The sequence below is a fragment of the Manis pentadactyla genome, chromosome 4, assembly GCF_030020395.1.
Source record: "Manis pentadactyla isolate mManPen7 chromosome 4, mManPen7.hap1, whole genome shotgun sequence".
In the NCBI taxonomy this organism is placed as follows: domain Eukaryota; kingdom Metazoa; phylum Chordata; class Mammalia; order Pholidota; family Manidae; genus Manis; species Manis pentadactyla.
This window is the reverse complement of record NC_080022.1, coordinates 174,575,210-174,586,747: the sequence shown is the minus strand read 5'-3', so window position 1 is coordinate 174,586,747 and position 11,538 is coordinate 174,575,210. Positions and strand designations below refer to the sequence as shown.

The 11,538-nt window shown below is 43.0% G+C and overlaps 1 protein-coding gene across 1 annotated transcript in view; it reads right to left on the bottom strand.

Annotated features, from left to right (window-relative positions):
• Window positions 1-1,046: 1,046 nt before the first annotated feature.
• LYZL6 (lysozyme like 6) overlaps window positions 1,047-11,538 on the bottom strand; it is a 34,915-nt gene continuing 24,423 nt past the window's right edge. Inside the window, exons 3-6 of the mRNA XM_036899935.2 lie at window positions 4,635-4,858; window positions 3,569-3,727; window positions 2,566-2,644; window positions 1,047-1,398 (exon numbers count right to left, since the gene is read on the bottom strand). Coding sequence (XP_036755830.2) covers window positions 1,353-1,398; window positions 2,566-2,644; window positions 3,569-3,727; window positions 4,635-4,773 — 423 coding nt within the window. The 5' untranslated portion in view covers window positions 4,774-4,858 and the 3' untranslated portion in view covers window positions 1,047-1,352. The remainder of the gene's footprint in view (window positions 1,399-2,565; window positions 2,645-3,568; window positions 3,728-4,634; window positions 4,859-11,538) is intronic.

Below are 11,538 nucleotides of genomic sequence, written 5' to 3'. Positions count from 1 at the left end.
GGGGGTGGGATGATGTGGGAGGTTGGGAGGCAGGGTGAGAGAAAGATTTGAAAAAATCAGTAGGTCCGAGTAGGGCCCCAACATTGGAGTTCATGGTGCCGAAAAAGGGCTGTATAGCTATTTTGCAGAGGAGCAAACTGAAAGGGAAAATAAATTCTAAAGATCCTTATTTTAATCCTAGAATGTTAAGAAAAAAACATTTTCATGAAATCTATTCCATCTTACTATCCTACAAGTATGACCTTCCTTTAATTTTGATACTAAAAATTGTTTTATGAAGAGATGCTGATAGAGAATAGCTGGCTTAATACTTGGGCATTAAAATAGAAAGTCTTACCATGGTCTTAATTTTTTTGACATTTTACTGGTCTGTGAAATCCAGAAGTCTGGGAATCTGAATAGTCAAATCTCTCATTTTATAGTTAAAGCAATTAAGGCATAGAAGGAGGAACATGAGTGGCCCAGGAAAACACTACAATGTATACACGACTGATGGTGGGTATGTGCAGGCCATTCCTCCAACTGCTGCTTATCTGCCTTTGCAGGTATTTAAGCAGGTTCTAATCCACCTGAACACCTTCCAAGCAATTCAGATCCTATCCAGAGAACCCCTTAAAAAATTATCTAGATTCTAGCCCATTCTCCCAATGTACCCCCAAATCATTGGCACCTGGCACCATCTCTCCACCCTATCACTAATTTCTCCACATCAGTATACCAGACCTTGAGCCCCACCTCTTACGTACTTCTGAGTTTTGTTTATTTCAAAAAGACTTGGCTTTGGAGGAATTACTCAGATCCTGATGCTGTTGCAACCCAATAATTATAGATCCTCTTACCCATTTCATTATAGATTGTATTCATGGTACATATCCATTCATTCATTGTCTCCGTTATTCCTGGATGTCTCTGCTATTCTACCTTCATTATGGATACCTCAATAATAGCTAAGTTTTATCTTCCACCTTCTAGTACCTAGCACACTCCTACTATAAAAGTACTCAAATATAAGTGGAATTAATAATACATAAAGTAACACATTCTTAGCACAAGTAATCCTTTAATAATTCCCAAAATATAGAGATTTCTTCATTGTAGCCCTCCTGCTTTGCAAATGACAGTCAGGAACCAGGGGCCTGGGCCTGTGCCTGGATAGAAACAAGACAGAAGCCCTAGAAAACCATCTATTCCTGGGCCTCTGGTCAGTTTTATTTATAAATGGGAAGGGAAGAAAATAACATGAAATGGAGGCAAGGGGAAGAAGAAATGAAGAATTCCCAAGTGAGGAAGAGTTCTGGAATGACCCCACAGCAGGCCTGCCCCCCATCTCATTCCAGGTGACATCCTGTCATCTAATAGGAGAGTGGCCGGCCTGAACAGTGCAGCTTCCAGTTTACCCTGTGGAGAAAAAAACAGATTGGCTTTTGCTTCTTACTTAGTAGCTGCATGTGAACTGGCTACACAGCACCCAGCAACTGGTCTTCCACACAGAGCAGTTCACAGAATCCCCTTCATTCCTAGTGCTCTGTCTGCCCTCCTGTGGCCTGATTCTTCTTTTAAATTTCCTTTATCTGTGGTGTTTGCCCTCTTCTCCCATTCAGTATGCTTCCCCATTGTTACATATTAATCTTCCTCTGAAGGTAGAGAATTGAGAGTTACTAAAAAAAAAAAATTCCCAGGTACAACCATTGACTCTGTCAGAAAAAGCTCAGCCCTTGTAGTCATCAATGTCCTTTCTTTTGTGTTGTGTTTTTATAGTATGTAAAGCACTTTATTCCTTCCATCCTCACAGTTGCCTATAAAGGCAGCCACTTATATTATTTATATATTCAGTTTGAAGCTCATAAAAGTTAAGTAACTATCCACTGGTAAGCTGGCGGTTTTTGGGGTGTCTGCCTAGCTGATGAGCAACACACTTTTTAAAGAAAATGTTGCTGCCAATTATAGAGATGGTGTCTGCATGGCAGCTATGATTGTATGGCTTAGTTGCTCCCATGCCTACAACTGACTGAACCAAACAGGGACTGCAGGTCCAAGCTGAGCCAATCAGCTTCTCTATCCCAAGCACTTGGACCAGGACTGAGCCTAGCCAGTCTCTGTGGTCACTTAGGATGTTAGCCTATAAACTTGAGGCAGCCAAAGTCTGTCTTGCAGAATGTGGAGCAAAGAAAACTGATGCGCAGAGGGAGCAGTGAAGCAAATGCACCAAGAGAAGCAGAAACCTGCCAGCTAAAGGATGCTGACAGTTTCCCACTCTGCTTCCATCTCTCCCTGAGGCCCAGCTGCACCCCTTTTGTGGGCTCAGTCAGACGCCATGCCCTCTCAGAATAAATCTTCAGCTAACTCATATTGTTTTGTTACTACAACCAAGAGAGTTTTATTTAATACGATAGCAGAGAAAGACCAGATCCCAGGTCTTCTAAATCAGAGTTCTAAGTACTGCCATTCTTCCACCTTTTTCTGGACTGTAGAAAGGGTCTAGTTCTTGCCTACTACTGTCCCTTTCTCTGCAACATGCTTCTTGGGGCTCTGCCTGCTAACTTAGGCCCACAGGGTCCTCCTCACCAGTTGTTCATCCCCCCTGCTCCAGACACAATCTTTTTTGCACAGTTGATGGTCGAGAGGAGATTGGGGCTCATCAGTTCTGAAAGAGAGAAAGAGAACACCTTGAGAGCACAGAAGACAGGCAGGGCCTCAGGACTGAGTCAGACACTGGGGCTCCCAGCATGTCACACCCCACCCAGGGGCTGAGACCTTCCAGATTAGGCAAGACCCTCCCCAGAGGCCCATTTAGACTTCTCTGACTGGCTGCTGAAGGTCAGGAGTGGCTGGGGGGAGGAGCAGGACTAAGATTTGGGCCTGTTTGCCACCGTCCTTCCTGGTCAGAGTAGATGGTGGTTTGCCTCGAGTTTGGGGATTGCTAAGCAAAGGAAATGCCTAAGCGGGCAGCACAAGGACTGGGGTAAAGTCCTGCCTAACGAGAGGAGGCTCTTCAGGTGAAAAGCCCAGGGACACTAATCAGAGTATGAAGGAAGAGGTGAGAGACAGTCACAGACCTGTGAGGCCCTCTGGCTCAGCTCTGAGGCAGGGAGTTTGCCCTTGGCCTTGGGTCAGACCATGAGCCAAAGACAGTGGTACTTAGTGGTTAGAGCTGAGCCTTCAGGGCCACCAGCCTGGAGTACAGCACTGGTTCTCTGAGCCTCAGCTTGCTCAGCTGTAAAGTGGGGATCATAATAGTTTCTATTGCATGGAAAGTTGGATGAAATGAACTGTGCATGGGAAGTGCTGAGTATATCATACATTCTCAATAAGTGCTGGCTGCTTCTGCAGCTGCTCTGTTACTCCTGACTGTGCAGCACCCTCTGGATGCTGCTCGAGCTCTGTGCGGTCTCCTAACTGGTTGGGTATTAGGACCAGCAGTCAAACTCTCTGCTCAGCAAAGGGATTCCTGGGATTCCTTGAGTCAATCCCCCTGGGGATATTCCCAGGCTTTGAGTGGGGAGAGAAGTCCTGTGAGTAAAGCCTGGTCATCTCTCTCACCTCTCCCACCCTGGGGCTCTGACCCGACCTTGGCATTCCATGCGGCAAATGTTTTCTGAGTGACTTCGGTTATCGTTGCACCAGTAGTGGCTGTTGATCTGGAAGATGCCATAGTCAAAGCTGCCATCCGTATTTTCATATACCTTTGATATGTTGAAGTTACTTTCCACAAAAGCTAGGCACAGCCCTTAGAACAGGAAGAAGAGGGTTTTTAGAGGGGGCCAAGCTGAGGCAGAAGGAAAATGGAGTTGAAGGCAAGATGAAGAATCAGAAGAAAGGAGTAAGGCCTAACAGGCTAGATGGGGCTAGAGGGCTAGAAACACCCACTAGCATCTCCTCTCATCCTTTGGTCCATTCACCCCCACCCCTGCACTTAATGATCACCCACTGTGTGCCAGGAACTGTGCAAAGCCCAGTAAGGGGCATTTAACTGGATCAAGTGCAAATGCTGCCTTCAAGGGGCCTACAGAACAAGAATGAAGATATGTACCTAAAAAAAGCACAAAGCAAGGTAACAGGAGAAAGTCTTGTGAGATAGGTGTGCACCAATTCTGGGCAAAAGGGAGTCATCGCTACCATGGAGTAGAACACAGCCTCTGCACCAGCTGTTTCCTCTGCCTGGAATGCTCTTCCCTGAATGGGAACCAGGTCCTTTATTTCATGCAGCCCTCAATGTCATGCAGCTCAATGTCACCTCCTCAGAGAGGCCTTCCTTGACTTCTTCCTCTAGAACGGTGTCACCTATCACCCCTGCTTTATTCTTCTGCATTGCATTTATCACCAGCAGGAAGTACTTCCCACAATTATGTGTTCTTTATTGCTTGTCTCTTCCTCTAGAACATGAACTACTAGAAGGGAAGGGGCTTTGTTGATGTCTGTATTCCCAGTGCCTGATATAGTTAGTGGTACATTAAATAAGTGCATAGTTGATAACTATTGAATGAATATGGAATGTTGGGAAAGGCTTCTTGGAGAGAGTGACTTTTTGAACTTGGCTTTTAAAGATGAATGAGAGAGAAAGAAAAATAGCTACATAGGGCATAACCGGGAGAGGAGGAGAAACAGGTGGGTGGGTGTGAGGAAGTGGCACTCACAGTCACTCACGGAGTAGCCCTCAAACCCATCCAGGTCTTCCTGGTGCAGCACCTTGGCCAAGTCACAGCAGGTGATTAAATTGGCCTGGTGTATGGCAAGCAGGCAGCTGACCAAGGAGAAGAGTAGCACCGTCGTCATCTTCAGAGGGGAGAAGGGGCAGTCAGGGGCCTGTGGTTCTTAGCTCTCACAGACATCCTGCTGGTCTTCTAAGAGCCTGAGGAATCTGCAGAGAGCAGCCAAATGGCCTCACTCGCCCTCTGCTCCCACCTGGCATTTCCAGTCCCTTTCCTCTTATTTATTACTTATTAATAATAATGTATAATAAGAATGCATATTATTATACATTTTACACAGAAAAAAATTTCATTACAGAAAATTTTTAACATTTACAAAAGGAGAGAGAATACATGAACCTCTATGTACCTACTGCCCATATTAAACAGTTAAAAACCAAGGCCAATCTCCTTTCCTCTGTAGGTGTCCATCCCTCCTTTAGCTATTCTCACTGTAGGAATGGTCACCCAGCTGTGGGCCTTTGGGTACCAGGATGGGGACTGAAGTTGGCAAAGGAGATTCATGAGGATTGTGCTTCACCAGTCTTTGTGTGTTGTACTTGAGCATCCGGACACATGACATGTGACCTTCCCCAAGAGTATGTCCTGCCTTGCACAATTCCCAGGTGGCTGGTTATAACTGCTATCCTTTTGTTTCCACTCAAAGGTGCATATCATAAAGCAAGTAAGAGTGATGTTGTGGTAGAATAACTTTCACTTTCACACTCATGTGTGTGTGTGTGTGTGTGTGTGTGTGTGTGTGTAGGGATGAGTGAGGAACACAGGCTTCACCTTGTAATCATATCGCCTCCTTTCAAAGGTGGGGTTGCTGTGCGACCTTGGAAACATACTTAACCTCTGGGCCTCATTTATAAAATGAAGATATGCCAATACCTACTTAATAGGGTTGTCATAGTCATTAAAGGAAATACTAAATGTCCAGATGTTTGTTTCCCATTCCCCCCTGAACTGGAGGCAGGACTCCTGGGAATATAGCTGATTCCCAGGCTGGAGGAGAAAAGGGTATGAGATAAGTCTGGATTATCTTGTGCCAGAAAAAGGAAGTGCTCAAAATACAGAATCGGGCATGTCAAATGGCCATGACAGCTCGCTCAAAGGGACACCCATTGGCCAAATCTAGAACATTTTTTGGTAACAGCTTTATTGAGATAAAATTCATACTACATAATTCACATGCCATATAATTAAATCATTTAAAGTGTACAATTCAACAGTGTTTTAGTATATTTGCAGAACTGTGCAACTATCACCATAGTCAATTTTAGAACATTTTCACCAGCATCAAAAGAAACCCAGTACCCATTAGCAGTCCCTCCCCATTCCACCTTCCTCCAGCCTCTGGCAACCACTACTCTCCTTTCTATCTCTATGGATTTGCCTATTCTCACATTTCATATAAATGGAATCATTCATTATGTAGCCTTTTCTGTGGCTTCTTTCACTTAATATAATGTCTTCAAGGTTCATGCATGCTGTGGCATATATCAGTATTTCATTCCCTTTCATGGCTGACTAGTATTCCAGTGTGTAGAGCTATCCCAATTTGTTAATGTATTCACCAGTTTATGGACATTTGGATTGCTTCTCCTTTTTGGCTATTAAGAATAATGCTGCTGTAAATATTCAAGTTTGTATGTGAATAAACATTTTCCTTTCTTTGGGTGTATATCAAGGAGTGGAATTGCTGGGTCATACAGTGATTTAAAGTTTAAACTTCTGAGGAGCTGCAAGACTTCACAATTGGCTGCACCATTTTACATCCCCATCAGCAGTGTATGCAGGTTCCAATTTCTCCACATCCTCATCAACACTTATTATTATTTGTCTTTTTGATTAAAGCTATCCTAATGGGTCTGAAGTAGTATCACATTGCAGTTTTAATATGCATTTCTCTGATGGCTAATGATGTTGATTATCTTTTTATGTACTCATTGGCCATTTTTCTTTGGAGAAAATGTCTATTCAGATCCTTTGCCCATTTTTTAGTTGGGTTATCTGTCCTTTTATTATTGAGCTGTAAAAGTTCTTTATATATTCTGGATATTGGAACCTTATCAGGTACATGATATCCACATGTTCAGTAGGTTACCCTTCACTTTCTTGATGGTATTCTTTGAAACACAAAAGTTTTAAATTTTGATGAAGACTAATTTATCTATTTTTTTTCTTTTGCTGCCTGTACTTTTGGTGTTGTAGCTGAGAAAACTTTGCCTAGTGGTTCCAGGGTTATCTGGGACAATTTGACCATTAAAATAAATAATGATAGTGGATTATAGCCCACTGAATGAGACAGGAACCTGTAAGTCCATAATAGTAATAAATAAATAGATACATAGTGGAGAGGAAGGGGGGAGCTCTTCCTGACCAGAAAATGCTGACCACCAAATGTAGAGGTAGTCACGACGTTGAAAAATCACCTTTCCACAACCATCACAGTTTGGTTTGATCAAGAATCAGCAGTGGATGCTAACTCTCAAGTGGGAAGGTGGTGGAAAGCTTGATGAAGAATTGGATATGTACATGGTCTTAAAGCTCCATGCACATTGTACATGGGAAAAATAGGAAGTATACAGTGGAGAAACCAGAAGGCATTTTGACCTTGCAATCAAAATTAACACCACCAATAAGGGTCACAGAGATTATGGGCCTCCAGCTGTGTAACCCTGAGGACGTGCATCACTTAGGCAGTATTCTCACCAGGGATGCATAACCTGTATCTGTTCTTGAGGAAACATCGGATAAAGACAAACTGAGGGGAAAATCCACAAAACAACTGGGCTAAATTCTTCAAAGCAGTCAACACTATGCAACCAAAGAATGGGGCTGTTTCTGTCACTAGGTGTGTGTGTGTGCGTGCACGTGTACTTGCGGCTTTCCCCTTAAACTGGGCGCGTGTGCCTGAGCGCCAAGGCCTGGCCTCCTCCACCCACCAGCTCCATGAGTCAGGCAGTTTCTGCCTGGACAAGGTGGATGCCCGATGGCCTTGTTCCCTCAGGCATCTTTTGTTCTGTCTTCTAACACCCACTCCATACCAGCCTGAGCTTGTGACCATTCTTTTCCTCTCTCTCCCACCCTAGAGTTGCCAGATTTAGCAAATAAAATGATAGGATGCCCTAACTACAGTTACATTAGAATATCAGACAAACAACAAATACTTTTTTTTGTATGTCTAATGCATCCCTACTCTGCCCTCAGTAGGTTCCTCCAGAAACAGATGTCACTGAGCTTCAGGAAGCGGGGAGCACCACCTCAGCCCACCAAGTCCCCTCTTGGGGTTTCCTTGGGGAAAACAGTGGTTCTGGCAGATGCATTCGGACCTCCCCTTCCCAAGCTTACCTTTCTCCTATCCCTCTCTGACCTCGGGTCCCACGTGTCCTGGGCTTTCTGTGAGAATCTGTAGAACAAAGCCCTTGGGTAGGAGCCTCCTCTTCCTCATGAACTATACTCTAGCCCCACCCTGCTCTCAGCCCTCCATGTTCTAAAAAAGGCAAGAGTGCTGGGCCACTCCCACCTTCTGGAACCCCAGTTCTGTGATGTCATCACTCCCCTGGAAATACTCTGGTCTTAACCATGCAGATGGTTCTGTCTTGAGGCCTATCCAATCTTCAGACAGAAATGGCAATGGGCCTGGAAGGATTGGTGATGACTTTGAGGGAGATCCCGCGGTGGGACGGGGTGGAGAGTGCTGGCTGCTCTGTCTGCCCACCTCCCTTCCCTTCTGGGAACAGTACCACCTTTGGGGGAACTCCTTCCCCTGTGGGGCTTTAGTAGGGGCTGCCAGTCACAGAGCACGGTGCTTCGGGCGACAGGGTATGCCTACTACCCAACGCGTGTACTTTGAATGGAAACTAAGTGGAGCAGCTCAGTTTCTCAGGGGACATCTCCGGGCAGGGGGCCAGAGGCCAACAGTTTGGAATCATGCAGATACAGCCCATCTGAGAAGATAAATCTCCTTGAAGAGAGAACAGAGTCCACACAGGATTCCAGCCCCTGAATCCACCCTTTCTGCAACCTAAACGCACTCCTGCCCTAAATGCAATCCTGTAATTCAATAAATGTCCCTCCCTATGTAAACAAGTTTTACCTGGCTTTCTATCACTGGCAACCAAAAGAGATTTGCATAGCAGAGTCGGCATGGGGTTAACCAGCTGTGCAATGGTGACATGACAACCTGTCACCCCCCATGAAGGCCACACATCTCAGTATCACTAGTCACCAAGGAAGTCTGTCAGACATTTCCACCAACTGCAGCAAAAAGGAGGCATGAGGAAGTTTTGTTAGTGATGGTTACTCTACCCTCTGAAACAGGACGCCAGGGTCTGGCAGAAAGAAAGCAGGAAGAGCTTTCTAAATGGGCAGTGCTGCCCCCAAGCCCTCTGCCAGCAAACTTCTCTTCCCAGCAGGGCAGCAGCACTTTGCATCTTGGAATGTGAAGCAGGAGGGAGCTGGGGAGGAGGCAGAACCCTGGGAAGGGAGCATTATCCAAGTGCACTTTATGAGGTACCCATTGTGGCCCAAATTTTGCAGGTTGTCTCAGATGATCCAAACAAACTTGTCTGTACAGAATTAGAGCCCTGGGTGGGAGGAGAGGCTTCCAATTTGGCCTGGGCAGGGGCTCCCTGCAGCTTAAAATCTTACAGGGGATGATGGTAGCACCGGAAGGACCCTCTGCCCCCACGGGAAACTGTGACAGACAGGAACTGTGATGGATTCTACCATTCAAGGAACTGGAAAATCCAACCTGGGGCCCAGGAATAAATTCTGGATGTCACAGCCTGGGGAGAAGGAGGCCATAGATCATCTGTCTAAATATTTACAAGTTATCAAACTAATGTTAAATAAAATATGTCTGTCCTCATACTCTGACAGATATTCTTTTAAAAGGATAACATTTTTAATTGCGTATGAAACGGTGGTTTGTATATGACTAAAAGTCAACAAAATACCAAAGATGATTGAATTTAATGCCCCAGGACATGCTGGGTCCTCTGCTAATGGGCTGACAATGTTAAGATGAGTAATGAACATATATATAGTTCATAAATGATTATAAATATTCCATGGAATTCATTTTTCTTATTTCCTTCGCGCAAAATTATTAATTACATATTATTATCAAGATTTTAAAATATATTTAAGGGTTAAAAACATTCAAAGCATAAATCTTTAAATATATATTCTTTAAAAATATACATTTACATATAGATTACTTATTAATTTTTTTAATTAGCATTTTTTGGGAAAAATACCTAATACTTCAAAAGGCAAAGTACAAATTAAAATTAATGAATATGAATTTTTCTACCAAAATTATTCACATAAATCCAAACATGTTATTTTACTCTTTGAAAGCTTAAACTTCAATAAATAACTTTCAACTTTAAAATTTAACTTAAATTTTACTTAGCTTATAAATTTTATTTAAAATTTTAAGTTTTAATAAGTTATCTAATATAGTTATTTTTGAAGTTATAAACCTAAATAACTTCTTTAAAAATTTTTTAAATTTGTAATTCTATCATTCAGTGTCCATCTCCTTGCCAGTGTAAAGAACTAGTGTCATGTTATGTCTAAAGTCTAGACATATGCACAAATTTAAGAGTGGTATGTAATGTGATTTATGTAATATTGCAAAAATGTCCTCAGCTTCCATTTACAACTGAGGTGAATACTGTACTAATTCATGTTTACCTCCAGAACCATGAATAGGAACACAAAAACAAGAAGAAATACACTCAGCACTGCTGGAAAATGATATTTCATTGTCCTCAAATTTATTGCATTCAGGTTATCTGAGAGGAAAACTCTAACGGGTTAATTAGTCTTTTCTCTTATGTAAGTACTTCTCAAAGCCTCTCTGTGCTCTGAAATAGAATCTAGCAGGGGCCCCATTAAGCCTTCATGAAACCTTTTTTTTCCCCATGGGCATAGGATAAGAGGTGTAGAAGCATCTCTCAGGGGCCTGGTCATTGTTAGTCAGTAGACTGCAGGTTTGGTGGTGCTCTGCCGGTGGGGAGTGCCAGATTCTGAGTAAGGGAGGCATCCTGTGGTCCTTAATAAACTTAATTATTTTGTATTTGGGGCTCCCTAAAGCATAAGGCCCAATTGGGGGCTTCTCTTATCAGTTCTAAGGGCAAAACAGCAAAAGCATGCTTCCGGAGATAAATTACTATCAAAAACAGGAAAATTTAAGAATGTCTGCTTTGAGTTTGTAATAAAGTATGAGGAAACCCCAAAAAGATACAGCCTGCTGAAATGTAGAAGATAAGCATAAAATCTAGCGACAGAAATGAAATCTGCATTGAAGGCAGAAAGCAGAATCCATGCGGCAGAAACATCAAGGCTGGAGTCATACATTTGAGAAGTTTTCAGAATACAGACAGAAAGTCATGTGGAAAGCCATGAGACCAAAAAAAGGATGGATATGGACGACAAGGACTAGAAACTTAAATGGGGACAAACACACCAAAGCTGAAAAAGGAGAGCTTGCAGATCTGACAGGCATTCTATGTTCCAGGAAAAATACACGAGAAGACAGTCACCACTGAGATATATTTAAACCATATATTAACAAGACCAAAATTTTTGGCTTTATTATCAGGCTTGTACTTTACTGCCACAGAATCTATACCCTCTCAAATACTTCAGGAATAGTGTCACAAATTAATTATAACCTAGGTTACAAAGAATTGATTATAAATCAGGCTACAAATAATACCTCCAGTTTCTCAAAGAGGGGGAATTATATAGGCCCTATAGTCTGGCTACAATTAAAACCCCCAATTTCTTGTAGCTTTAAAAGAATAACACACACAGTTTTTATCCCCTG